We start from the raw sequence: 27,684 nt of genomic DNA on the forward strand, positions 1-27,684 counted from the left end.
ATGGGTCGTTCGGGGAAGTTGCCCTCCGGGGTCTCGGCCAAGTTGAAACGCTGGAAGAAAGGCCACAGCAGCGACAGCAACCCGGCCATCTCCCGCCACCGCCAGGCCGCCCGCAGCCGCTTCTTCAGCCGGCCCTCAGGTAGCAGGGTCGCGACCCAAGCGCCGCCTGCGGCGGTGTTCTGGGCGGGCCTGGGTCTCAATGGATTTCAGCCTCTCTGCAGGCTGTGGGGCCCAAGCATCGGACCTTTCGTCTCCTAAAATGTCCGATCTGGAGCCTGTTGTAAAGGTCCACCCTCCCCATTTAAGAGATGCAGAAACTGACTCCACAGGAGGGAGATGACTTGGCTAGGCTAGGGTACCACGAGTATCAGTCAGTACTCACGCCTGTAGTTAACCGTGGTGGCGCTTTACAAAGCGCTTTCACCCTCTTCTCTTTCCCAGGCCCCTCACTGCAGCCCCCACCCGACTCCCACCGGCGAAACTTTTACCTGTAGGGTTCCCTTTCTGAATCTGATAAGTTCTAGGTGTACAGTGGACTGCCGAGGCAGACCGCGTTCAGAATTTAGCCTCTCTGGTTGGGGGCCTGGACTCCGCCTGTTTGTTTCCTAGGTGTAGTTCTTGTTCTCTTAGCCAAAAGGAGGTTCGGGTAAGAGTTGGGGGCCTTACCCTTTGCCTCCGGTTCTCAGGAAAGAGCGACTTGACAGTTGATGCGGTAAAGTTGCATAATGAGCTGCAGTCAGGATCCCTGCGTCTGGGTAAAAGCGAAGCCCCTGAGACTGCCATGGAAGAGGAAGAGGTGGCGCCAGCTCTCACCGAGAAGTCTTCGGGCACCTTCCTGAGCGGCCTCTCCGACTGCACAAACGTCACCTTCAGCAAAGTGCAGCGCTTCTGGGAGTCCAGCTCGGCTGCCCACAAAGAGGTAGGGGGGACTCTCAGGACAGCCGGAGGCTAGTGAGGGGAGGCCAGCTGACTGCTCTCCGGTGACAACAGGTGGAATCTCTGGATGATGTGTCTCCCCTCCTACCCTTTGTGTCTGCTGCTTATTACCCCTCCTAGGGCAGGTTCCACTTTCTGATTTTTCTAAGAACATCTTCCTGGCTCAAGTGTAAAGTCCCTCACGGTATTTTCCTGACAGTTTTCAAATGTCCAAAACATTTTTTGCAAACATTTATCTCTTCAACTATACTTAAGACAGGCCTTTTTATATATTGATAGAATGTTTTCAGGAAACATTTGTTGAGTAAATTAATACTGAATAACAGTGGTTAAAAAATGTTTTATCTAACAAGACCTAAATGTTATTTACCTTTTTTAGTTTATAAATTATATATACATATATTTTCATTATTTAAATGAAAAAATGTCAAAACTATAAATGATAACAAAGTGAGGTGAGTAGAATAAAATATGAAAGTTGTTCTCCCAGCTTAACTCCTTTGTGGTAGTTGCTGTTAACAGTAACAGTACTTTTCTAGACCAAAGCTGTCGAAAAGAAATGTAATGTGAGGCACATACATAATTTAAAATTTTCTAGTAGCTATGTTAAATAAAAGTAAAAAAGATGCAAGTGAAATTAACCTTAATTTTATATATCTCATTTAACCCGGTATACCCAAAATATTGTTGTTTCAACTTATAATCAATATTTTTAAAAGTGAGGTGTTTTTGCATTATTTTTATCGTACTAAGTCTTCAAAATCTAGTCTGACACCTCCATTTGGAGGCTAAATCTTCATTGGCAATACTTGATTTGTATTTAAAGTTCATAAAACTTACAGTTGCAAAAGTAGATTCATATACCCAAGTAGTTCTAAATCTGTTTCCCAATAACTGGATAAAGTATTTGTTTTTTTTTTTTTTTTTTTTTTTTTTTTTTTATGCGTTACGCGGGCCTCTCACTGTTGTGGCCTCTCCCGTTGCGGAGGACAGGCTCCGGACGCGCAGGCCCAGCGGCCATGGCTCACGGGCCCAGCCGCTCCGCGGCACGCGGGATCCTCCCAGACCGGGGCACGAACCCGCGTCCCCTGCATCGGCAGGCGGACTCTCAACCACTGCGCCACCAGGGAAGCCCAGTATTTGTTTTTAAATATAAATAATTAAAAACTTTTAAGATGCAGTTCCTCAGTCACACTAGCCACATCTCAGGTGCTCAGTGGCCTCTTGTCAAATTACCGTTGTAGACTTTTTTACCCACATTTTGTTTAGGTTTACTGAAATGCCATTATATTTTATATATACTATTCTACAACTTTTTTCGCCACTGATCAGTGTTTCTGAGTTAATCTACGTAGTTGTTCACCATTATTTTCAATAGTTACATAGTGTTTGAATTTGTCATTATTATACAATGAGTACATTATTAATCCCTTGTTGACGGCTGCTTTATTGTTCCAATTGGTTGCGGCAGTGAACACTTGTGCTTGAATGTTTACACATTTGTGCAGGTATTTCCATATATAAGGGGTAGAGCCTTAGAGGTGGGTTTTGGGCAGATGTGTGAGTTTTCCTGTTGCTGGGCCCCGTGTGTGTTCCCCTGTCTCTGCTCTGGCTGCTGCTCATCTTGTCTGCTCTGGGCTTTATCAGGAGAATAATTTGTGAAGGAGGAAGGAGAAGAGGCTACCCTGCGGTGGGGTTTGATCGGAAATAGATGTCATAGGTACCTTCTCCCTCATGTGCAGATCTGTGCTGTCTTGGCTGCTGTCACCGAGGTGATACGCTCCCAGGGTGGGAAGGAGACAGAGACTGAGTACTTTGCTGCCCTGGTGAGTGGGTGTGACTTGCAGGTGGGCGGGCTTTCGGAGTAGCATGTTATTCAGGCTATAAGGAGAAGGCAGGGGCCCCTGCATGCGGGGGTAGAGAAGGACAACCTTAAACAGGTGAAAGCGCTTCAGTTATTCTCAGGTGGCTTGGTAAGCCTGGTGGGATTTGCTACATTATTCTTGTAAAACAAAATCCACTACTCTCGTTTATTTTTTTCTCCTAATCCATGAAACTGAGTTACACCCAGGGGATTCTCTAGTAAAATTGTTTTCAAAGTGTAGTCTGGGGGTTCCCAAGACCCTTTTGGGGGTTGGTTAAGTCAAAATTATTTCCATAATAATGCTAAACCATCATTTACCTTTTTCACTCCCATTCTCTCATGACCGTACCCTAGAGTTTTCCAGAAGTTACGTGATATCTGATGACATTTTGACAGCTCATGGAATTGTGCTTGCATATTTGTGTGTTTTAAAAAATTCTCAGTTTTAATTTTTAATATGATAAATATTAATGGATATAACTTTTGTAAACCAAATTTCTTTGGGGAAATCCTCAGTACTTTTTAAGGGTGTAAAAGTGTGAGAACCACTGCTGTGGAACAGGGGCCAGCATAATCTGACTCGTGGCCTGTTTTTGTATAGCCCTAGGCCTGGGAATGGTTTTTACATTTTTACAAGATAGTTAAAATACACAAAGAAGAATACGCGGCAGAGACCATATGTGGCCTGTGAAGTCTGAAGTATTTATTATCCGGCTCTTCACAGAAAAAGCTTTCTAAACCTCTGCTCTAGACTAACGAAGCAGATAGCACTATATGGTTTTCATAATGTGTCAGGCAGTGTTCTAAATGTCTGATGTATATTAATTCAATTAAACCTCACAACAACTTATGATCCCTATTTCACAAATGAGGAAACCGAGTCACAGAAAAGTTAAGTTGCTAGTCCAAAGTCACAGTGGTGGAGCTGGGATTTGAACCTCTGACACCAGCGTTCTTGGTCATAACCGTCCTGCTGGGCACACGGTGCCCCCATACCCCATTTGCCCAGCGTGACACATTTCCCATTCACACCCCATGGTCTGGCCTCAGATGACAACAATGGAAGCGGTGGAGTCCACGGAGTCTCTGGCCGCTGTTGCTTACCTGCTGAACCTCGTCCTGAAGCGGTAAGTCCTGGCTCCTTATAGGGGGAAGAAGGGAGTGAGGGTGGAAGGGAGGAAGAGGACCAGGGAATTATTAAAAGGAACAAAAAGATGCGAAGTATCAGGTGGCATTCTACTGGCTCAGGCTCCAGGGTGGCCTGGGATGTTACAGGACAGAGTGTGAGTGCTGGGGCCCGGGCAGGGGCAGCCCTGTGCAGCGAGTCGGGCAGGAGGGACAGGGTGGAGCGTTGAGCCACGACGTCTGGGCATCTGCAGCCAGGGGGCAGGTGGGGAGAGGACTTGGGGGAGTTTATAAGGGCCCATCTGGTGGGTAGTGGAGAGCGGGTTGTGGAGAAGGTGGGGCAGGCAGGGAGCTCAGGTGCCATGGAAACGCACTGAACTGGGTGTCAGAAAGGGTGGGTTCGCAGAGTGACTGGGCCAGTGCTGCCCCGCTCTGTCCAGCTTCTCCTCCAGACCAGCTGCTCTCAGAGGCCCCTCTAGTCTTCTGACCTTCTTTCTTCTCTCCCTGTAGCGTGCCCAGCCCTGTGCTCATTAAGAAGTTCTCTGATACCTCCAAAGCCTTCATGGATATCATGTCAGCCCAGGCCAGCAGTGGCTCCACTTCTGCCCTCCGATGGGTCAGTGTTTGGGTCTAGGTGTCCCCCTGCCGTCTTCCAGAGCCCATCTGATTTGGCTACAGCTTGGACACTCCCTGGGAGGGGTATAGGCACTCTGTGGACCCTCAGAAAGCCCTTTGGCATTTTCTGGAGTTGGTGAGAAGCCGGGCTCTTTCCCACCTGGGTGAAGCAGGTGGAACTGAGAGACTGCCTCTCCTCTGAAGGTCCTCTCCTGCCTGGCCACCCTTCTGCGGAAGCAGGACCTGGAGGCCTGGAGCTACCCCGTGACCCTGCAGGTGTACCATGGGCTGCTGAGTTTCACTGTGCACCCCAAGCCCAAGGTGAGGCCGTGGGGCACCAGGACGTGGGAGGGGGCAGCCGCTCTAGTAACCGGGCTGGGCCTGGCCTGCTGAGTGGACTGGGGAGGTCGCCCTGAGTGCTGGGCTCTTGTCCGGAGGTTCTCCACCTGCCTGAAGCCCTATCTGCTAGCTCCTCCTACAGGAGGGAGGGTCACAGTCAGGCCCATTTGAGTCTCTGCTGCCTCATTGGTCAGTGACGTGTTTAGTTACAGTGGCAGGAGAGTGGGCTGGAGGGGGGCTTTGAGTCACACAGACCTGAGTTGAATACTGGACTCACTGGTTGTGCTGTGACCTTGGGCAAGTTACTTAACCTCTCTGAGTCTTGGTTTCCAAGCTGTAAAATAGGGATGATAATAACAACTTGGCTGCAAGGTCACGGTGACACTCTGGTGCTCCACACAGGCCTGCTGCAGGTCCTGGCTTGTAGTAGGTGCCCAGTAAGTTGTGCTTGGCCACTCTGCTTCCCCCTGAAATTTAGGGCGGGGAACGTGTAACAGTCGTAAGAGTCACTCCCTGTGCTAAGTGCTCTGATCCCAGGCAGGCTCATGCCTCCTTCCCTGTGTATCCCTCCAGTGGTTCCCTCACTTGCTTCAGGTCTCTGCTGAAACGTCATGTCACTGAAGTGACACTTTCCTGATCACCGTATAAAAAGTAACAGCCCCTGTTTTATTGTCTGCAAAGTACTTTTACCTTCTGGTGTACGTTTCTTTATTTCGTACCTCCCAATGAGTTGTTGGTTAACTGCTGGACACTGCATATTGCTGGACAATTGCATGAATGAAGGAATCCGTGTTATAAAGGGGAGACACTGAAGCTCAGAGACTAAGTGGTCTGGTTTGCTCAAGGCCAGTTGGTGAGTTAGCAGAAGAGCAGGAATGGAAAGTGAGGTCTGTCTTACTCGGCAGCCCAGGGGTCCACACACACGCAGCCCCAGGCGTGTCCTTGGCCCTGTAGGAGGTGTGCGATCAGTGCTCATTACTGGTGGTCATGAGAACCACACACACTGCTGGTTGAACACTGACCCGGCCCTGTCCCCCTTCCTTGCCCCTCAGATCCGGAAGGCTGCCCAGCATGGAGTGTGCTCCGTCCTCAAGGGCAGTGAATTCATGTTTGGTGAAAAGGCCCCTGCCCATCACCCTGCTGCCATGTCCACTGCCAAGTTCTGCATCCAGGAGATCGAGAAGTCTGGAGGTGGAGAAGCGCAGTTGAGAGTGGGCGGCGGGGGGCAGGGCCTGCTGCAGAGAGTGGGCTGGAGTCTCAGCTGCCCTCTGTCCACCAGGCTCCAAGGAGGCCACCACCACGCTGCACGTGCTGACCCTGCTGAAGGACCTGCTGCCCTGCTTCCCGGACGGCCTGGTGAAGAGCTGCAGTGAGACTCTCCTCCGGGTCATGACTTTGAGCCACGTGGTAAGCTCGGGCCCCGGCGCGTGGGGACGCGCCGAGGAGGAGGGAGGGCAGAGCTTCAGACCCCAGGCCTGTGGTGCTGGCACTTGGGAAACTCACTGTTCAGGCCAAAAGCAGGGGCCGGGGTCTCCCGGCCCCCGAGCTGCTCTTAGCTACACCCAGGGACAACATCTCATCCCTGGTGTCGGATAGACTGGGCATCTTCTGTTGGGAGATGAGGTGAGGGAGAGGGTGGAACCATGGCGGGGCTGGTAAAGCATCAGTCCTCCCCCTACCTTGAGCTCTACCCCAGCCACAGACATGGTTATTTCTCTCTGTCTTTTTTTTTTTTTTTCTTAATAACGTCAGTATGACAACTTTAAAGATACATAAAAACGATCCCTTGCATTTGATTTGCTAGCACAATTCTGTTAATCTCTATATATTCTCTTATACTGTTTGTTCACATACGTATTTTAAAGCATTCATTATATAAATAACATGATCATTGTTTAAAAGGGAAAAAAAACATTCTGAAGTATATAAAGTAAAAAAATAGAAGTCTCTTTTTCCCTCCAAGTCTCATTTCCTAAGATAAATAGTACACAGACAACTTGCCGTGTATCCTTTCAGACATTTTCTTTTTAGGTAAGCAAACACATAAAAACGTGAAAATACAGCTATAATTATAGTATGCCAACCATTTGTAGCCAAGCCCATTATGTTAAAAAAACATTTTGTTCACATTTCTCCATTGTCCTTGTTTAAATCATTTTTTTTCCTGGTGGCTGCCAAGACTTAATAAAGCAGCAGTCCTCTGAGTGTCCAGGTGTAGGAGGCATGTTTGAGGTTCAGGGGGCCCAAGTCCCCGCAAGCCCACTGGCTGGAGTGGGATATTGAGGAGCACAGGGCCACCGTGGGCTTTGCGGTGGGTTCCCCACTAAGCCTCCGTGTCCTCTCCAGCTGGTGACAGCCTGTGCCATGCAGGCCTTTCACAGCCTCTTCCATGCCAAGCCAAGCCCGGGTACCCTGCCAGCAGAGCTCAACGCCCAGATCATCACGGTGAGGCCTGATGGGGGGACGGGGACATGGCTGTGCTGGGGGGCGGCCCTGTTACTTGTCTGCAGAGCGAGGTTGGATGGGCCGGGTTGGGCCGCCCCTGTGTAGGAGTCAGGTAGACGGGCAGCCAGGAGACTGGCCACCAAAGCCACATCAGTGTCAACGGGAGCTGGGGGCCCTGACTCTTGACTTTGTGGTAGTTAACCTAAAAAACCATTCAGCATGGTCTCATGGTATTAACAGGTACCTTGAACAAAGGTTCTCAGTGTTAGGGATCTCTGGGTGGATTTGGGGAAGGCGGCACAAACCCCCCCCCCCCAAATTGCAAAACGTGTGTATATGCTCACGTACATTTTTCCGGAGAAGGGTTCTGACTTTTGTCAGGTTCACAAAGGGTTGTGTGACCCAAGTTATTTTTGACTGCTCCTAGAGACTTTTTTCCCATAGAAGCAGAAGCGGAAGGGCTTCATTGAGCAGGGAAAGGAAGGCCAACGGGGCTGTGAGTGCAGGGGGCCCTGTGTGCAGGCCCTGGGACAGGACAGTCACGGGGACGTGCTGTTGCCTAGGGATGGGAGGGGGTCGTGTCATTGGGCTGCTGCTGAACACACTTGCTCAGTCACCTGCTTATTCCCTGTCCCGCGCCTAGGCCTTGTACGACTACGTTCCCAGCGAGAATGACTTACAACCCCTGCTGGCCTGGCTGAAGGTCATGGAGAAAGCCCACATCAACCTGGTTAGGTAGGGATGCGGTGGAGGGCGGTCCCTTGGCCTCCCGCCAGGCCCTCTGCACTGCGGTACAGATGGGAGGGACATGAGCCGGAAGCTGGAGGGGGTTCGGCTTTCTGGGGGGGGGGGTGGTTCTGCACTGAGTGTGTGCAGACCAGCTCTGTGTTCGTGAAGGTGGGGCCAGGTAGCACAGCCTGTGTTAGCCAGGGCTGCTGCCTTTCCTGCCAGAGCTCCGAGGAGCTGAGCAGCAAGGCGGCCGAGAGCACCTTCCCCACCGAGAGGTGGGGCCCGGGTGCCATCCTGATTCCTGTCACCGCTGCCGGCTGTGCGGCTGGTTTACTTCTCAGAGGATATCATCCCCTTTCTGCGGCTCCACCCTACTCCCCACCTGGGTTAATGGTCCCCTCCTCTGGGATCCTCAGTCCTGTGAACCCAGTTTCTGTTTTGTGTCTCCGTCATAACAGTCACTCTTTTTACGCGGGCCTCTCACTGTTGTGGCCTCTCCTGTTGCGGAGCACAGGCTCCAGACACGCAGGCTCAGTGGCCAGACCCCACAGAAGCCTTTTGCGTTGACAGGTTGCATCGGGACCTGGGACTGGGCCACCTCCCTCGCTTGTTTGGAACTGCGACAACCTGCCTCCTCTCCCCCCACTCGCAGGTGGTGACAGCTGCCACCCAGTGCCTTCAGGTACCTCAGCCCCCAGCCCAGCTTTAGCGAGGGAAGCAGAGAGCCTTAGAGCTCCCAGAGCTCACCCCAGGCCTCTAGCTGTGTCCTGGGGAGGAAGTTCTCAGAGTGGGGGTCAGCTTCCTAGAAGCTTCAGGAAGCAGTCAACTGGGAAGGCTGAGTGGCACTGGGGGGCTCTTTTGGGCCCAAACAGCTGTGGCCTCTTTTTGCAGGAGATCTTGAAGGAGTGTGTCGCTCCCCACATGGCTGACATCGGCTCCGTGACCTCCTCGGCCTCAGGCCCTGCCCAGTATGTCGCCAAGATGTTCAGGTGAGAACACAGCCTCTGTATGAGGAGGGAACAATGTGTGCCTGTAGAAAGTTCCTCGTGATGACAGGTACTCCTCTTGTCACTGTGGTGGGCCTTGCGCACACTACCAGAGCAGCTGCTGTCGGTTTGAGCGCTGGCCACACTCCAGGTGCCATAGTGTCATGCTCATGAGTGTGGACTTGGGAGCCCGTCATCTGGGGCTAGTTCCTCCACCTCTCAACACCTCAGGGTCCACATCAGTCTAATGGAGGTGTGGACTGAATGAGGTCATATATGTAAAGTTCTCAGAACAGTACCTGGTGCGTAGTTAAGTTCCAATAAATACCAGAAATTACTGGTAGTCCTTACAGTTCTAGGAGATAGGTGCTGACCCCATTTTACAGACTGGGAAAGCTAAGGTCACTCAACTAGTAAGTGGCAGCCTGACCGCAGAATCCACTCTACTCATGTGCTGTGCTGCCCTCCATGCCTACAAGAGAAGCCATTCACAGACCGGCCTCCAGCCACCCAGGCCCTTCCAGCCGCCAGTGAGGAGTGTCAGAGCACCAAGAGCCTAGGATCTCTGGTGTTTCCTCTGGGTCTGTCTGCTCAGCTCCAAGGTGTGATGCTGTGGGTTCTGTTCCTAACGAGGACATAGGCCTGTTTCTTCTGGATACACCTGGATGAAGTTTCTGGAAAACTGAGGAATAGAGCTGCTCCACCCCCAGCTCACCCCTTTCCCCACACTAACCCCTGTTGGCCATTCTTGCCTAGAGCCTCTGGGGCTCGACTTCAAGAGATGAGCTGACCACAGCGTGCCCGGGCCAGAAGGGGCTAGCAGCCGGCCGGGCTTCCCCACTGCTGTGGCTTTCCTCCCTCTGCCCAGTCCACCTGTACCTACCCCATCTTCCCACCTCTGGTCAGACCGAGAAAGCATGGGACAGTGACAACATGGGCTTTGGCGGCCCAGTTTGGCCACTAGAAGAGTGACACTGCTGGGCTACTTAGTCCCTCTGAGCCTCAGTTTCCCCATCTGAGGATGGAACAAATAACCTAGCTCACAGCTGTTTTTTGAAGTGTGAGGATTATATAAATGAAACTCTTAGCACGGGGGGTACTTGGTAAACACTGGCTCTCCCCCTTGGCCTTTCCTGGGGCCTCACCCTTGCCGTGGTCTGTAGTTCCTGGTGCTGGCCATGGACTTACATGGCCCTGACTGCCCACTCCCTTGGCAGGGCAGTGGAGGAGGGCCTGACATACAGATTCCACGCATCATGGAGCTCCGTGCTGCAGCTGCTGTGTGTCTTCTTTGAGGCATGTGGGAGACAGGCCCATCCCGTGATGAGGAAGGTGACTGGGGTAGCGGCTGGGCCAGGGCAGGAGGTGGCTGGGGCTGCTAGAGGGGCACGTGTCTCCGTTACCTCTGCGCTTTACTCCCCCACTGCCAGGGTCCACTGCAGGTGCCCAGTACTGTGTCCCCAGGAAGGCGACTGGGCCAACGTGGGAGGAACGAGAAGAGGGCTAAAACCACCCCTCCCCCCCACCGCCTAATGCCTTCTCACTAGTCTTAGCTGGAGTTGATGGTTTTGAAACTCACAGGGAACCAGTGTGATTCTCCCTCACCCCTATCTATTATCTTTTAATTTTTAATTCTCTAAATTTTCTGTAACAGGTAAGCATAGTATTTTAAGCAGCCTTAGGTCCCAGGGAGGTTACCAAAGCCCAGAGTAAACCATTTAAGGCTCAGGGATCACCCGGAGATCCTCCCCAGCTCCAGGAGCAGGTGGGAGCCTGAGGACAGGGCACAGACCCCTCACCAGCAGGCGGAGCAGCTCACGGCCTCGTGGGGCCTTCCCCGAGGGTAGGGCCTTCCTTGAGAGGCCTGGCCCAGGCCCCGCTAGATTAGGTTGGCAACACCTGGCTCCTGTGAGAGGTCCTCAAGGAATGAGGCTCGCAGAGAGGCTCTGAGGGGCTGTAGTGAACCAGAGGAAGCAGCTCTGGTCTCGAGGGGCAGCAGCTCCGCAGTGCCTGCTAATTTATACTAATTGTACCGTGGGTCTGTGTTTCCCATACCTTCCCGGTTTTCAAGATAAACCGGAAATCTGCATTTGTATATGAAATCTCCTGATTTTTACACTTTACTAACAAATACAGAATTTCTTTTTAAATCCTGGGGCATCGAGGAAGGCTCAAACACATCCAAGAGTTGAATTTGGTTAATGGTCTGTGACCTCTGGCGAGAGCGTAACCTGACCCCACGCCCCCGACCTCGTCCTCTTGGAGACTTTGGCCCAGCCTCAGCCACAGGTGCCTGTGCTGCAGGCCCGTCTTAATGTCTGACCCGCGTCTCTTTGCTCCAGTGCCTCCAGTCCCTGTGTGACCTGCGCCTCTCCCCCTACTCCCCCCACATGGCAGCTCTGGACCGCGCAGTGGGCGCTGCCGTGGCCAGCATGGGCCCCGAGGTGGTTTTAGAGGCTGTGCCTTTGGAAATTGATGGCTCTGAGTAAGTGCAGCCCTGCTTGGCTTCCATTCCAGCCCTAGGAGAGCCACGTGGCTTGTTCTCCGCTGGGAGGGTGTCCACACCCTCGGCTGACGTCTCCACATGCCGTGCGGGTCAGTGGGGGCGGCCAGAGCAGGACCTGTCCTGTTCCTCGGCTCCGTGGGGAGACAGCTTCAGGCCGTCACCCCTTCCTCACTGCGCCTCCCCTCCCTCCTCCCAGAGAGACTCTGGATTTCCCTCGGAGCTGGCTGCTGCCTGTCATCCGAGACCATGTCCGGGAAACTCGACTTGGTTTCTTTACCGCTTACTTCCTGCCTCTGGCCACCACCCTGAAGAGGAAAGGTACGGGCCCACCACAGTCCTGGAGCCTCACTGGAAGGGTCTGGAAGGGCTCCTGGTCCAGTGCCCCAGCCTTAGGACGTTCGGCAGCCTCCTTGGGCCGAGCAGGTGGTCAGCCAGTGCTTGAGAGCCGTCATCAGCAGGGTCCGAGGCGTGGCCTGGCACCCCTGCCCCGAGGCAGGCAGACAGGGGCCTTTTCTCCCACCAGAGGAATAATTAGACAAGTACACACCGATTTATATATACAAAGATGTTCCAAGTAAAAATCCCGACACAGCCCACACATCCCTCAGTGGGGCTCCAATGAAGTCAGTCGTAATAAAGCCCCACCATGGGACACAGAGTGCTCACTGTACAGAAGGAAAGAGACCGACAGGGGAATGGACGTGTTTAGTCCATGGTGAGCTGAGTAGATTAGATTGAAAGCTCAGCTCAGCTCCTCCACCGTTTGGTGACTTCGGGCAAGTTTATTCAACTCCCCTGGGTCTGCTCATCATCTGTAAAATGAGGGCAATAATTGCGATGGTGTGAGGATTAAATGCAATGATCACGTAAGTGCACATTACACAGGCTGCCACGTCGAAACTGCTTGATAAATGTTACCAGCTTTATTCTCAAGTAAAACCAGGTTTCAGAAGAATATATTTATAAGACAATCCTTTTTACATCTTTAAAAGTGTGCACGTGCTTGGAGAAATATAAGAAGGTCAGAAATGGGGAAGAAGATTTGCGGGGGAGATTGTGGGGAGATGTCGCTTTCTGTTTTACATAGGTCTTTTCATTTTTTTAGAACAAACGAGTGTTTGTTTAATAATAAGTGTTATGTTTCGTCTGTGGAGCAGGGGAATTGCCCATATTCCTGTCCTCATCATTGGGCTTTTGGTTTGGGTAAACATGAGGCCTGTCAGTCAGGAGTGTGCCCAGGGTCACACTGTGTCCTGTGTCACTCTAGCAATGGACCTGGCCCAGGCAGGCAGCACAGTGGAGTCCAAGATCTACGACACGCTCCAGTGGCAGGTAAGGGGTCAGCTGGGGGGTGTGAGGAGGACAGGTGGGCACAGGTTGCTGGTCGTCACTCTCCTCTATCATCCCCTCCCTCCCCAGATCTGGACCCTCCTGCCTGGGTTCTGCACGAGGCCCACGGATGTGGCCACCGCCTTCAAAGGGCTGGCGCGGACGCTGGGCACGGCCATCAGTGAGCGCCCAGACCTGAGGGTCACTGTGTGCCAGGCCCTGCGCACCCTCATCACCAAGGGCTGTGAGGCGGGTATGTGTGAGCTCTGGGGTCGGGGCTGGTGGAAGGTGGCTGTGATGGTGTGAGTCCCCTGACCCTGCCTGTCCAGCTCATTGCTTGAGCCACCGCTAATGCTTTTCAAGGACCTGAGTGTCCACTGGGGACCCGAGGAGTCAGTAGGATGCTGAAGACGGCCCCTTGTCTTTCTTTACTCTCAGTGTACTGAGAGCTGCTGGGAGTTGTCCAGCCTTTACGTGGGGCTAGCACTTGGCTGGCCCCATAGACTGTGGTGGCCCCTCGTCCTCTGTGCTCTGGCTTCAGCCTCTCCTGTCCCAGAAAAGCCCCAAACCCATGACCCTGTCACAGGTCCCCCACAAGAATGCCTCTGGGCTGCAACCACAGTGGCCTTTGAGGCAGGGTCATCTCCTGGCCCTTCTGTGCAAACTTTGGTCCTCCTGCCAGAGGCCGACCGTGCTGAAGTGAGCCGCTTTGCGAAGAACTTTCTGCCGATCCTGTTCAACTTGTACGGGCAGCCCATTGCAGCTGGAGACACCCCAGCCCCTCGCCGGGCCGTGCTGGAAACCATCAAAACTTACCTCACCATTACTGAGCCTCAGGTGACCTGGTAGAGGAGGGGGAGGAACAGTCTCCGGTGGGTGAGTGTTGGGTTGGGGTGTTGGAAAGGTCAAGACCCTACCCACCATGGCTTACTTGGCCCTATGCCTCCAGAAGAACAGGGGACCATATGCCAGCAGTAGGCTGGGCTCGAGCCTTCTCAAAAGGGAGGAGAGGAGGGGGAAGAGACAAGGGTGCAAATCTGTGACCTGCTGCTGCTGTGTATTTTCTCTTGAACAACTCCCTCCTTATCCCTTTGGGCTGCCAGTTGGTGAATGGTTTCCTGGAAAAAGCCAGTGAGAAGGTGCTGGACCCTGCTAGCTCTGACTTCACCAGGTAAGTGCCCCACTTGAGCTGGGGCAGCCCAGGGAGCTAGAGAGTATGTCTAGCAGAAGCTCTGTGTATCTGTCTGGAATTATTTAGGAAAGTCTTGAGATATTGAATGTCCCAGCTCTACCCTGAGGCCTGACCAGTTCCTCCATCGTGGAGCACCATTGTAGTCTGTTAGGGAAGTGTGAGGACCCTGGAGACACGCTGTCCGGATTCAAATCCCAGCTCTGCCCCTTATAAGCTGTGACCTTGGTTGAGTTATTTATCTACTCTACTCTGTGCCTTCATCTGTAAAATGGGCATGATGATAATGCCTGCAATAGAGTTGCTGTGAGGATTGAAGGAGTTAAGACATGTAAAGCGCTGGGAACAGTGCTGGTACCTTACGAGTGCTGAGTTAGGCTACAGGCAGTGATTATTGTTCCTGGGCTCCTTCGAGGCCCCTTGTCCTCCTCACCCTGACCTTTCCCACCTCCCCCGTACCCAGAAGACACGAGGACACTGATGGTGCATACCCTTCCCCAGCCTCCACTAAGCCCCTCCTTGGTCTCCTGTTGCTGAGCAGATTGTCCGTCCTGGACCTGGTCGTGGCCTTGGCTCCCCGCGCTGATGAAGCTGCCATCAGCAAGCTGTACTCCACCATCCGGCCCTACCTAGAGGTGAGCCGTGGCGACCAGGAGCCCCACACGCCCACACTTGTGGGGGGGCGTGGGCCCTGTCTCCATGCCTTGCTGCTGCCCAGGATCGGGTTTTAATCTGCTTTCTCATGGCATGGCTGCCCTTTGTATCTGTCTAGCCCTGTACTCTATCATGTAGGTGCCAGAGTGACAGAAATGCACGGCCATGCTTGGGCCTCACCTGCTAAGATGCCTCTTGTAGAGCCGAGGCCTGACTCACTCACTAGGCCCATCACCGCCTGGCCTGATCTTCATCCTACCCAGCCTCATCCCCCTGCTGCCACTCCGGCCTCATTAGGCTGCTTTTAAGGGTTCCAGATATAACAGCCCCTTTGTGCCTTTGCACGTGCTGGGTCCCCTGCCTGACATGCTCGCCCCTGCACGCTGTGGCTGACCACCAGGCAAAAGTCAGGCCTGCGTGATCTTCTGAAAACTGTCACCATTGGAACAGTATAATAAGCAGTTACCCAACAGCGTGAGAAGTGTTCTGGTGGAAGGTGCAGGCAGACACACAAGTCCAGGGCAGAGTCACCTAACCTCGGGAGAGGTGTCCCAGCGGGGAGCGGAAGGGATGGAGGGCTGGGTAGGCTTCACTCCCCTCAGCGTCCCCTGCCTGGCCCAGAATCAGCCTCTCATTAACCTGTGTTCTCCCTGCCCTCCCATTGGATGTCACGAGCTCCAGAGGGCAGGGCCAGCTTCTCTGAGTCCCCACCAGGGCCAGTCACAGCTCACGTGGCTGCTCTGTGGATGTTATTGGACTGGGTGAGGATGGGCTGCCGCGCAGCCCCCTCTCTCACCCACCCCTGTCTACCATACGCCCTCCCAGAGCAAGGCCCATGGGGTACAGAAGAAGGCCTACCGCGTGCTGGAGGAGGTGTGCGCCAGCCCCCAGGGCCCTGGCGCCCGCTTCGTGCAGAGCCACCTGGATGACCTGAAGAAGACCCTTCTGGACTCGCTACGGAGCACCTCCTCGCCCGCCAAGAGGGTGCGGAGTCCAGGGGCCCCGCTCTGCCCGAGGGGGGACGAGCAACACCAGGAGAGGACCAGCGTGGAGACGCTTAGGGACTTCAGGGGCGGAGGTGGCACTGAGGGTCCTGACTGTTGTCCCTCTGTCCCGCAGCCCCGTTTGAAGTGCCTCATACATATCGTGAGGAAGCTCTCCGCCGAGCATGAGGAGTTCATCAGTGCCCTCGTCCCGGAGGTGCGGGGTGCGGGAGGGGAGTGTGTTGTGATTTGGGGTTCCTTGGAATGGGGCTCCTGAAGGCCTACCAGGATCAGGGGAGGGCAGTAGTGGGAGTGGGGGTGGGCTGGATTCACTGTCTGGGAGCGTGAATGCCCTTACCCGTCTGCTCTGCCTCAGGCTGCCAACCCTGGGGTGGCCAGCTTGGGGAGCCCGTGCTAACGGGGCTGTCTGGGCAGGTGATCCTCTGCACCAAGGAGGTGTCGGTGGGAGCTCGGAAGAATGCTTTTGCGCTGCTGGTGGAGATGGGCCACGCCTTCCTTCGGTTTGGCCCAGACCCGGCAGGTGAGACCCGGGTGGCATGGGGCTGGGGTGGGCGCTGTTCTCTCGGCCTGGGTGAGGAGGCACCCCGCACTCGCCCATCAGAGAGAAAAGATAGAGGGAGCTGCTGGGCGCTGGCCCTGGGCGGGCTGCTCCTCTCTGGTGGGAGCCCCCCTTCCGGTTGGGCCCACGATGCAGCGCACACGGTGGGCTCTGCCCTGGGCAGCTCCTGCTCTCTGCCCTCCCAGAGGCCCTGCAGCGCTACCTCGTCCTGATCTACCCCGGTCTCGTGGGCGCTGTGACCATGGTCAGCTGCAGTATCCTGGCCCTGACCCACCTCCTTTTCGAGTTTAAAGGTAAACGCTATTTCCTTGAAGACCTGGGAAGCCCTCGGGGTAGGAGAATGCCCAGGAGGTCAGGACAGGGTGGCTACCGAAACAGGGAAAGGTCCTGGGACGGAGGACGAAGAGCTGGAACCAGGCCTGACCGCCTCCCGCCTCCTCTCCTGCCCAGCTCGGCTTTCCTCATCCCACAGCTGCCCGTATCCTGCTTTCAGAGTGGGTCGGAGGAGGTTAGGTCCCACGCCTAGATTTTCGTCCCGGTTCTGCCTCTTACCAGCTATGTGACACCTTGAACAAACTTAGGAACATCCGGAACCTTACTCTCTCATCTCTAAAATGGAGAAAACCAGCACTTGTTCACAGGGTGTCTGAAGGACTAGAGGAGATGCTGGCAGAAAGTGACTAGACACGTGCCAGGCACTTGGAAGTGTCCCCCAGGTGTCAGCTCCCACTCTTGTGACGCGGCAGGGGTCTTAGGTCTGGGTGGGGTTCCAGGTGTCTCTGACAGTGGCCCTCTGGCCACCACAGGTTTGATGGGGGCCAGCACGATGGAGCAGCTGCTGGAGAATGTGTGCCTGCTCCTGGCCTCCCGTACCCGCGACGTGGTCAGATCAGCACTGGGCTTCATCAAGGTGTCAATGGTCGTCATGGACATGGCACACCTGGCCAAGCACATGCAACTGGTGGTGAGTGTCCCCTTCCCCTCGGCCAGTGGCATAGTGGCCCGCGAGCTGCCGGCAGAGACCCAGTGAGCCTTGAGGCCAGCCAGCTTCAAACACTTTTCTGGCTACACGCTGTCTTGTGCAGCAGAAGGTCATGCAGGAGCCCTGGAAGAGACCAGTGGTGGAGGTAAAGGGCCACAGCACCCAGGCTGCCACTTGTCACCCCCCGCAGCCCCTCCACAGCAGCAGGGGCTCTGCAGGGCAGGGGGCGGTGGGTAGGGCCACCCCCTGTTTTATGGATAGCAAACTGAGGCCAGAGATTTTCCCAGGTCACAGTGCTAGTGAGAACAGTCCTGGGAACAGAACTGCGACTCTGGGATGTCCCTCGGAAGGGACCCAAACCTCCCTTTTTATTTTCCCTCTTGCACTGTGACCTTCTGGGTTTGAGAAGGCTTCTCTAGATGCCCCTGCTGGGGTGCAGAAGGGCCTGAAGAGCCCTCTGGTATTGGGTCCCTGGCCCCCTCTTGCTGGGCATAAGGCGTGCAGCAAGCTGGGACTGTCCTGTGAGCCCTCCATCCACTGCACCCGCCGCCTCAGTTTCCCACTTCCAGCTGGGTTGAATCGCATCAGGGCTCTAGGTCCCTCTTGCGTGTCATCTTTGCATCTGGCCTTGGGTTGGGTCAAAGCGAGAAGGGGCAGATGAGAGTCAGGATGCCTGCCCCTGCCTGCCAAACCCTGCCGCCTAACTGGGGCCAGCGATGGGGAGGACGGCCTGAGCGGTGACCTGTCCTGGAGTGACTAGGTTTATACAAGCCTTCAAAGGATCGAGGGGGCCCTGCACCACCAGCCTCACTGAGGGACACTGCAGATGATACCTGCTGGCCACGTGTTTCTCACGAAGGCTGGAGTGCGGTCCAGCCAGAGATTCATGCAGGGCAGTAGGAGGGACTCGTGGAACCAGGAGAAACCCGTGGTGTGGGGGGCAGACAGGGTGAGGGGGCACATCTTCCCCCTGAAGCCCTGCTGCTCTGCCCCGCAGATGGGAGCCATCGGGAAGCTCTCGGACGACATGCGGCGGCACTTCCGCATGAAGCTTCGGAACCTGTTCACCAAGTTCATCCGCAAGTTCGGGTCTGTGCCCTGACTAGGAGGGAGTAGGGGAGGGGTCGAGGGGTTTCCAGTCCACCAGGACCGCTGCTGAGAAGGGGCCAGGCTGGGGGGCTGGAAGGGCTCTGGCTGGACACCTCGCTCTGGATAGCGCTCTCTGGCCCGGGCACCTCACCGGCCCGTCTCTATGGCCTCAGGTTCGAGCTGGTGAGGAAGCTCCTGCCAGAGGAGTACCAGAAAGTCCTGGTGAACATCCGGAAAGCAGAGGCCCGGGCCAGGAAACAGCGGGCCCTGAGCCAGGCCGCAGCGGAAGAGGAGGTGGAGGAGGAGGAGCCCTTCCGGGGCAAAGGTGACAGGTGAGACGCGTGGCGCGACGCTGGGGGCCGGGTCTCCCCTGGCCCGAAGCCTGACCAGGCCGTGCCCAGCTGCCCTCCCTCTCCTGGAGCGCCCTGACTGGGGCTTGTCTGTCCTTAGCATCGAGGAGATTTTGGCTGACTCGGAGGACGAGGAGGACGAGGAGGAGGAGAGGAGTCGGGGCAAGGAGCAGCAGAGGCTGGCCCGCCAGAGGGGCCGCGCGTGGCTGAAGGAGGGTGGCGGGGACGAGCCCCTCAACTTCTTGGACCCCAAGGTGGCCCAGCGAGTCCTGGGTGAGTAAGAAGCGGCTGGCCCATGGGCACAGGGGACAGGCTTGCCCTGGGCCAGCTTTAGGAGCGGAGTGGCCTCTGGAGAGGCCCGCGGGCACCCTGGCCTCCCACACATGCACATCATAGTGCCGCGGGCACTCATCCGAGTCACAGACCCAGGCTCGTCGGTTCTGATGAGGGTGTGAGTGGGCTAGGACGGGCCTTCCACCTCCTCACCTCCCGACTCTGCCCCGCCAGCCACCCAGCCTGGGCCAGGTCGGGGCAAGAAGAAGGACCACGGCTTCAAGGTGAGCGCCGACGGCCGGCTGATCATCCGTGAGGAGGAGGATGGCGACGCCAAGATGGAGGAAGAGGAAGGCGCTAAAGGTGGGGCCACCTGCCCATCCAGGAGCTGCAGCTGGCCTGGGCCAGGGCCGCACTCGTTTGCTCATTCATTCACTCATTTGTTCACTCATTCACTCAGCGACCATTCTGGGGGGAAACATAGGTAAAAGCAGATATAAGGAGCTTGTATCTCGGGCAACTTTCTCAAATTTTTTGTTTCTCAAACTCTTTTGACCACATTGAGAAATCTTTTTATGGTGTAACCCAGCCACTTATACAGTACTTCCATAATTCAAACAAAACTTTCAAAAGGCAGTAGTACTTCCTCTTACCATCTGTGATACACTCTGTTAATCTCTCTTCTATTGTATTCTGTTCTGGTCTGGTTATTTGCTTGTCCTCCTCCTTTTTGAAAATTTTTGTGTTTTTTTATTCCAAGCGTAAACTTGGCTGAGGCCTGGAAGCTCATTTATTGGTGAAAAGAGCCAGACTCTCCCGAGTCATTGTCTCCTGTTGTCCAGGGGCTGCTCAGGTGTAACATCTCCAAGTCCCATTTCGTCTTTCCTGTTCCCTCTGCCTTTATCTCTGTATTCACGTATGTCTGTACATATCACGTAAGATCACAAAAGCCTGGGTCTTCTAAATTTTATGTTTTCCTCTTTATTTTGGTTCTCACCGCCTGCTCACCGCAGCCACTCAACCAGTGCTGTCACTGCTGCCCCTGCAACCTGACTTACTAGTTGTGTGACTGTGGACAGTCATTTAACCTCTCTGTGCCTCAGTTTCCTCACTCCAAAGCGGGTGTAATACCAATACCTACTTCAGAGGGTTGTAGTGAAGATTAAATGGTGACCTGAACAGCATATAGAGGTGCTGGGGGTAAATGTGGTGACACCGTTTCCAGATCTGGCCTCGTCATTGTCCCCTTCTCACCCTCAGTGTATCCCGTCTCCTTGCTCCCTTCTTGCGCATGGAACCCTGACGCTAAAAATGCCCACCCGCCCCCTGCCCCCCACCTTCCTAGCCCCTCTCCACTCTTTCAGATCCAGTGCAAGTCCTTCTTTGTGGCCTTTGCACGGGCCCTTGGCTTCAGCCGTGTTCCCTCAGAACTCCCGACAAGCCCAGGGACTGCCAGGCTTCCGTACTTAGTCACACGCTTCTTATGACGTTTGGTTGTTGATTGACTTCACTTCAGTTTGTCTTCCCTCCAGCTGATCAGTTTCAAAGTTCTTTATTTTTTTAAATATACTGGTAGCTTTTTTAAAGAAATGGTAAAATATGCGTAACATGTAATTTACTGTCTTAACCATTTTTACGTGTACGGTTCACCAGTGTGAAGTACATTCACATTGTTGTACCACCTATCACCAGAACTCTTCATCTGGCAAAACTGAAACTCTGTACGCATTAAACAGCAACTCCCCATTTCCCCCTCCTCCAGCCCCTGACAGCCACCATTCTGCTTTCTGTCTGTATGAATATGAATTTGAATGTGAGTCGAGGTTCCTCATATAAGTGGAATCATTCAGCATTTGTGCTTTTGTGTCTGGTTTATTTCACTTAGCATAATGTTCTCAAGGTTTATCCATGTTGTAGCTTGTGTCAGAATTTCCTTCCTTTTTAAAGCTTGCCTTATTCTGTTGTATATCTAGACCACATTTTGTTTGTCCATCATCCATCAGTGGACATTTGGGTTGCTTCCACTTTTTTTTGTTTTTTTTTCTTCCACTTTTTGACTGTTGTGAATAGTGCTGCTATGAACATAAATATACAAATACCTCTTCAAGATCCTGCTTTCAGTCGTTTGGGTATATGCCCAGAAATGGAATTGCTGGATCATATGGTAGTTCTGTCTTTAATTTTTTGAGGAACTGCCCTACTGTTTTCCATGGTGGCTACACTATTTTACATTCCCACCAGCAGGACAGAAGGGTTTCAATTGCTCCACACCCTCTCCAACCCTTGCTGTTTTCTGTTTCATTGATAGTAGCCATCCTAATGTGTGTAAAGTGGTATTTCATGGTAGTTTTGTTTGCATTTCCCTAATGATTAGTGATGTTTAGCGTCTTTTCATGTTTGTTGTCTATCTTTTTGGAGAAATGTCTACTCAAGTCCTTTGCCCATTTTTGAATTTTTTTTTTTTTAACATCTTTATTGGAGTATAATTGCTTTACATTGTTGTAGTATCTGCTGTATAACAAAGTGAATCAGCAGTACGTATACATATGTCGCCATATCCCCTCCCTCTTGCATCTCAGGTTGTTTCTTTTTGTTGTTGAGTTATAGGAGTTCTTTCTTTATTCTGGATATTAACTTTTTATCAGATCTATGATTTGCGAATACTTTCTTCTATCCCGTAGGCTGCGTTTTCATCCTGTTGATGTGTCCTTTGACATACACAAGTTTAACATTTTTAATGGAGTCTAATTTATCTATCTTTTGTTTGTCTATCTTTTGAAAGTATTTTGCAAATACCTTCTCCTGTCCTGTAGGCTGCCTTTTCATCCTGTTGGTGTGTCCTTTGGCATACACAAATTTAACATTTTTAATCGAGTCTAATCTATCTTTTGTTCATCTATCTTTTGTTGCCTATGCTTTTTGTTGGTTCATACTTCTTTATATCGCCACACAATGCCTAGCACAAATGCAGGGAAAGGTTTTTAAGCAGGGGAATAGGGCAGTCTTCCCAGCAAAGTGGAGTGTATGTGGGGCTGCGGGAATGCCTGGCTCCCCAGGAAACCTGGGGCTTTCTTAGAGTCTCAACAAAAGCTGTATTCACTTTAGAAGTCAGGTCACCGCTTCCTTGAGGGGCTGTCGTCCGTGGGGCCCAGGGTGGGAAGGAGGAAGGGGCAGGGTCCAGGGGTCTTATCTTCCACGGGATAGGTCTTCTGGGGCTGGAGTTGGCAGCCCTTGCACCCTGATGAGCTGGGAGGAGGCAGGTTGGAATTTCTGTGGGCTCTGGAAGGACAGGGGTGCTCCCTGAGTGTTCACAGGTCTCTCTTCTTTTTGGCTCCAGGGGAGGATGAAGAGATGGCTGACCTGATGGAAGACGTGGGCGTCAGGAGTGTGAGTAATTCCTGCTGCTGGAGGGCCGGGGCCCTTAGACCTAAACCTTGGGCCTCATAGCTTCTCGCCGTCTCCCCGCTCCCACATACTCACTTGCCCTGCTTCCTCACTGCTCAGTGGAGCCTCGGGGCATGCAATGTCACGGTTGACCCCTCTGTGGGGCGTAGAGAGGGCTTGGCTCCCTCTGAAGCACCCAGTGCCTCCTTCGGTGTTGGCTGTATTGTCCAGCTGAAGGAAGAAAGAGACGGTCCCTTGTCTCTCCGCCGAGGGCATGTGCTGTGCAGGCAGCAGGGGCAACAGCCGGCCTGCATGTTGCCAGGGGCCGCCTCCACTTGGGGGAGGGGCACCCACCACTGAGGAGTGCTGAGGGCCCCATGTGTCACCTCACTGATCCTCCCAGGAGATGGAGTCTATCATCCGCAGCCTGCCTGCGGCCACAGGCGTTGTTAAAAGTGCCTGTCTCTGGCCCCAGACTGAACTCAAATCCCAGCTTGTATGTAAAATGTGTGGCACTTAGTCACACTAAGGAAGTGGTGGCTGTTCATCGTCGTCACCATCATCATCATTATTACATTTTTCCTGGAAATCTTTTTCTGGCTGAAGCCTGCCTGATTCCTTGAGCACATCTTCACAGGGGGCTTTGCAGTCCCTCTGCAGCCTACCCTTGTTCCTGGCCAGGGGAACTGACTGCGGCTGTGGAAGGATGGCCCCCAGGTCAGCAGAGCAGGGCTGGGGCACCTTGTCTCACGGCACCGAGAGGGTCCCAGGGTGGCCACGCTCCCGGTTGGCTCATGGCATCCATCACCTGCCATTGGGACCCCTGGGGGCTTTTTTTTTTTTTGCGGTATGCGGGCCTCTCACTGTTGTGGCCTCTCCCGTTGTGGAGCACAGGCTCCAGACGCGCAGGCTCAGCGGCCATGGCTCACGGGCCCAGCCGCTTCGCGGCATGTGGGATCTTCCCGGACCGGGGCACGAACCCGTGTCCCCTGCATCGGCGGGCGGGCTCTCAACCACTGCGCCACCAGGGAAGCCCTCCCTGGGGGCTTTTTTGCGTAACAGTTGCTTAGTCTCACTCCTCTGCCCTCAGTCGTGGGAGCATAAAATGCCAGCTGCAGTTGCCAGTGGGCAGAACTGTTGCCAGGTGCCAGCTGAACCAAGAACAAACTGAGCCATCACCTCCATGATGCGGCCACAACCACATTTCCAGCCCGTTTCTGTTTCTCCACGAGGAGCCCCTTCTGCTGGGTCTCAACTAACAAAACTGGATGTCCTGGTTCCCCAGACACACTTGTGTGTGCTGCAGCCTCATTCCCTTTACCTGGCACACCTTCTCTTCTATCTGGCCCCTAAGCCAGTGAATGCCCCTCAGGTGCCCTGGGTCCCTGGGGAACTTCAGCCTCAGGAATCTGTAGTTTGGACAGGCTTCCCAAGCAGTGTGGGAGCGACACTGTGGGGCAGCCAGCCCTGCGAGCTCAGGTCTCCCCACACAACGGCCCTCCGCCTTGCCTGGTTGTCAGTTTCCGGGCTCAGATCTCCTGGTGGGCTGGGCTGCTGTCAGGCCCACCTCTCCCTCTTGGAGCTCCCAGCATGGTGCCTGGCGGGTAGCATTTGCCTCGTGCTTACAACTCCGGGGACAGTAGCATTGTTGAGCGACTGTGATGACTGACTTGAGCAGGGGTCTCCCACCTGCCTGAGGGCCCCAGGAGCACAGGAAATGGGTCTTGTCCCCTATATCCCCAGGGCCTGCACTTAGTCAGAGATCAGTGAGTCTGACTAATGGGGAGGGTGCAGTGGAGGTCATGTGAGACGAAGTACCGATAAAGCTGTTCTCCCCAGAGAGGCTGAGGACCTCATCCCCGTTAGGAAGGCTGGGCTAAACTGAGGTCAAGGTTCCCAGACGGGCAGCTGTAGCCCTGTTGGGGGAGTTCAGTGTGGAGAGGCCTAGCAGTGGAGCAGCCGACACGAGCTCCGCAGTGAGGACCTGGGCTGGAAGCTGCGCCTCTGCTGCCGAGCAGTGTGGCCTTGCTTGGTTACTTGCCCGTTCTGAGCTTTCGTGTCCTCGTCTGTATGGGGGATTGAGTGCTTGACAGAGAACCTTTTCTACTAACGCAGGATACGATTCATTTTGCGGCTACCATTAGTGAGTTTCATCATGTCCTCTTGTTTATGAACTTTGCTTGTTACCTCTTTATAGAAAAAGCACCAGAAGCTCAAGCAGAAAGAGGCTGACAGTGAGGAGCTGGAGATGCCCCCTCAGTACCAAGGTGAGGCTTCCTCTCTCCTCTCTTGCAGCAGGTTCCCTGTCACCTGCACTAGGCAGGGTGTGTTGCAGGCAGGGCCAAGAGGTTGCATGGCCTGGTTGTACTCAGTTGGCACCAGCAAAGATTGGCTGATATGTCCCATAAGACTGGGCTGGGGACCAAGGGGGTCTGTGGGTGAGGGAGAGCCTGGGGGTTAGGAGATCTGTACACAGAACCCCCAGCCCTTCTGGGGAGCCCCTGAGCCCCATCTCTTCCCCACCAACCCAGGCTTTCCTGAGACTTTTGCAGCCCACCCTTCTCCTGGGAGATGTCTGCCTCTTTTTTCTGGCTTTGAGTCAGGCCAGATTTGACCTATGTTGAGGGTGGCAGTTGGGAGGGCTGCCCAGGGAGTTCCCCTGTACAGTTGTTTCTGGGCTCCCAGGCTGTTCCTTTCCCCAGAATAGCTGCTAGAGGCACCAAGGTGGCTGCCCAAAGCCAGGAGAGGCCTCTGTTGCCTCACCTTTGCCTCCTTTCCCCCAAGGCAGCCCCCGCAGGGCCCTCGAAGCAGAGCTCTTGTTTTGCATCTGGAGGTCCAGGGGCTCCTCTGGGAGGTCCCTGATGCCAGTAACAGGTATGCTCTCAGAGCCCCACGGCATCCTCACCCAGCTGGAGCGCCTCAAGGCTCCTTCTCTTTCTGTGGCCCCCCAGGCCAGGGCCCAGCTCACCTCCTCTGCTCTGAGATGGTGTGGTGCAGAAGCAGTAGTACCACACGATGCAGCAGGAGGCCTGGGTTCAAGACTGCTTGGCCAGCTGCTCTTAGCTGTGTGACCTTGGCCTGGTCACGCTGCCTCTCTGACCTTCTAGTTTCTCACCTTTAAAGGAGATTCATCTGGGTCATCTAAGAGAGCCCTCCCTAGTCGCCACTATGTGATTCCATCCATGACTGTTTGGAAGTCCGGGCTGGAAATAACACTGGCCTTGGAAGCACTTCGCTCTCTCAAAGCCGCAGTTTTCACATCTGTACGATGGGATAAGAGCTGCCTTTCTAACTCACAGTTTTGGTGTGAAGCCTGAATGAGATCAAGCCTTAGTGCCTCATTTTACAGATGAGCTTAAGAGGCTCCAGAAAGTTAAGAGCCATGCTTACGGTTAGAGCTGGGAGTTGAACCCCAGTCTGTCTGGCTTCAAAGCCTATGTTCTTTTCCCCAGAACAAATGGAGCAGATTTAGTTTGGAGAGGGTGAGGTATTTTATGTTAGTCGAGGATATATGTGTTTCCAGAGGTCACTGGTAGGTTTCTGGATTCAGGTCAGTCTGAGGAGCTCAGTGGTCTAATTGTCAAGTCACTGGACAGTCCCTTCTCGAGGAAGGTCTTTGTCCTTTGTTGGTAGGGGACAACCATCCGGTCCTGGCTGTGACTCATCTCCCCCGCAGCTCTCCGGGGAGAAGGCTGCCCAATTGCCCTGGCCTTACCTGACTCATGGCCTCTGTGTTCCCCCTCTAGCGGGAGGCTCTGGCATCCATCGCCCTGTGGCCAAGAAGGCTACCCCCGGGGCCGAATACAAGGCCAAGGTAAGAGCTGCTGGTGGGGCAAGGACTCTCCTGGCAGAGTCTCTGGGGAAGTGCGGGGCAGCTGTGCCCATCACTGCCCTGGAGAGGCACCTTTGTGGAGCCAGCCTGAGGCCACACTGAGGGGTACACAAAGGTTTTGTTAGCACCTGAAGTCCAGGCCTTGTTGGATGGCTGTCCAGGGCTGCAGAAGCTCTTTGGCACCACCTGAGGCAAAGAATGAAGGGAAGGGAGGATTCAGCCTGTCAGGTCAGGGGCAAGGGTGGAAAGAGAAGCCCACCCTCCTGGCTGACTCTGTTTCTCTGGGTGAGCAGAAAGCAAAGGGTGACATGAAGAAGAAAGGTCGGCTCGACCCCTACGCCTACATCCCCCTCAGTAAAACCAAGCTCAACCGCAGGTACGGCGTGTGCAGGGTCGGGGGTGAGGGCTGTGCTCGTTACACTCTCCACTGGATTGCTCAAGTCTCTTCCGGTTTTTTATTAATTAATTTATTTATTTTTGGCTGCGTTGGGTCTTTTGTTGCTGTGCATGGGCTTTCTCTAGTTGTGGTGAGCGGGGGCTACTTTTCATTGCGGTGCGCGGGCTTCTCTTGTTGCGGAGCACGGACTCTAGGCGCACGGGCTTCAGTAGTTATGGCTCACGAGCTCTAGAGCGTAGGCTCAGTAGTTGTGGCGCACGGGCTTAGTTGCTCTGCAGCATGTGGTATCTTCCCGGTCCAGGGCTCGAACCCGTGTCCCCTGCATCGGCAGGCGGATTCTAACCACTGCGCCACCAGGGGTCCCGGTTTTTTATTCTTACTTTTTCGCATGCACCTTCAAGTATCCTTGACTTGAACTGCCCTTTTAAGCATGATGGATGTGGTCTGCGCGGATCACGTGCCACCCACCACCTGGCAGCGCCCCTTCTCCCCTGTTCCTGCTGGTGCTGGGGTGGGGACACCACCCTTTGATGTTGTGGGAAGGGGGGCTGCCTTTTCTCGGCGAGACGTGACCCTTCTGATCCTTGTCCCTGCAGGAAGAAGGTGAAGCTGCAGGGACAGTTCAAAGGCCTGGTGAGAGCTGCCCAGCGGGGCTCCCAGGTGGGACACAAGCTCCGCAGAAAGGATCAACGGTCCTGAGCCCCGGGACCCCCTGGGCTGCTCTGGTCCAGCCTGAGGCCCCTTTTTAGCCCTCAAGCTGCCATGACGCCAGGTCCAGATGCAGCAGTCAGTGGGAGAGCCTGGACTCAGAATGACTTGCTGGAACCAGGACTGGTTCCCGGAGGTGCCCTGGATTTTGGAAGCTCCAAATGGGAGTCACCCTTTAGAGGTGTCCCTGGGGCCTGGAGATGGGAATGTGGCCTCAGTGCCTCTGGGTAGGCTAGCGAGAAGGCTGTGCTTTCCGTCCAGAGTGTTTGCAACAGAAGAGATGGTCTTCCTTTCCTCTGGCTGCCTGTCGCCACGTGGCACTCTGCCTGGCTGCAGTCTGGCTTTGTGAGATTTGCTATGATCAGACGTAGAATAAAGATGCAACACCA

At 54.1% G+C, this 27,684-nt stretch overlaps 1 protein-coding gene across 1 annotated transcript; it reads left to right on the forward strand.

Annotated features, from left to right (window-relative positions):
* Positions 1–27,684, forward strand: RRP12 (ribosomal RNA processing 12 homolog). The gene is made up of 32 exons (XM_065893742.1): positions 1–139; positions 687–919; positions 2,679–2,762; positions 4,745–4,861; positions 5,932–6,070; positions 6,159–6,286; positions 7,226–7,324; positions 7,968–8,059; positions 8,624–8,735; positions 8,945–9,042; positions 10,257–10,371; positions 11,382–11,524; positions 11,742–11,863; positions 12,813–12,877; positions 12,965–13,127; positions 13,557–13,711; positions 13,978–14,045; positions 14,605–14,698; positions 15,543–15,701; positions 15,837–15,917; positions 16,136–16,241; positions 16,466–16,573; positions 17,087–17,244; positions 18,260–18,351; positions 18,525–18,683; positions 18,802–18,974; positions 19,209–19,337; positions 22,312–22,361; positions 24,556–24,625; positions 26,105–26,172; positions 26,484–26,566; positions 27,184–27,684. Exons 1-32 carry the CDS (start codon positions 1–3, stop codon positions 27,284–27,286), a joined length of 3,705 nt encoding a protein of 1,234 aa, XP_065749814.1. The 3' UTR covers positions 27,287–27,684.

The sequence above is a fragment of the Phocoena phocoena genome, chromosome 16 (genome assembly GCF_963924675.1).
Source record: "Phocoena phocoena chromosome 16, mPhoPho1.1, whole genome shotgun sequence".
Classification (NCBI taxonomy): Eukaryota; Metazoa; Chordata; class Mammalia; order Artiodactyla; family Phocoenidae; genus Phocoena; species Phocoena phocoena.

Coding starts and splice junctions, on each gene's coding strand:
- RRP12 (XM_065893742.1), top strand. CDS start 1: ATGGGTCGTTCGGGGAAGTTGCCCTCCGGGGTCTCGGCCAAGTTGAAA. Junction 15,702..15,836: donor CCTCCTCGCCCGCCAAGAGG/GTGCGGAGTCCA, acceptor TCTGTCCCGCAG/CCCCGTTTGAAGTGCCTCAT. Junction 15,918..16,135: donor TCAGTGCCCTCGTCCCGGAG/GTGCGGGGTGCG, acceptor CTGTCTGGGCAG/GTGATCCTCTGCACCAAGGA.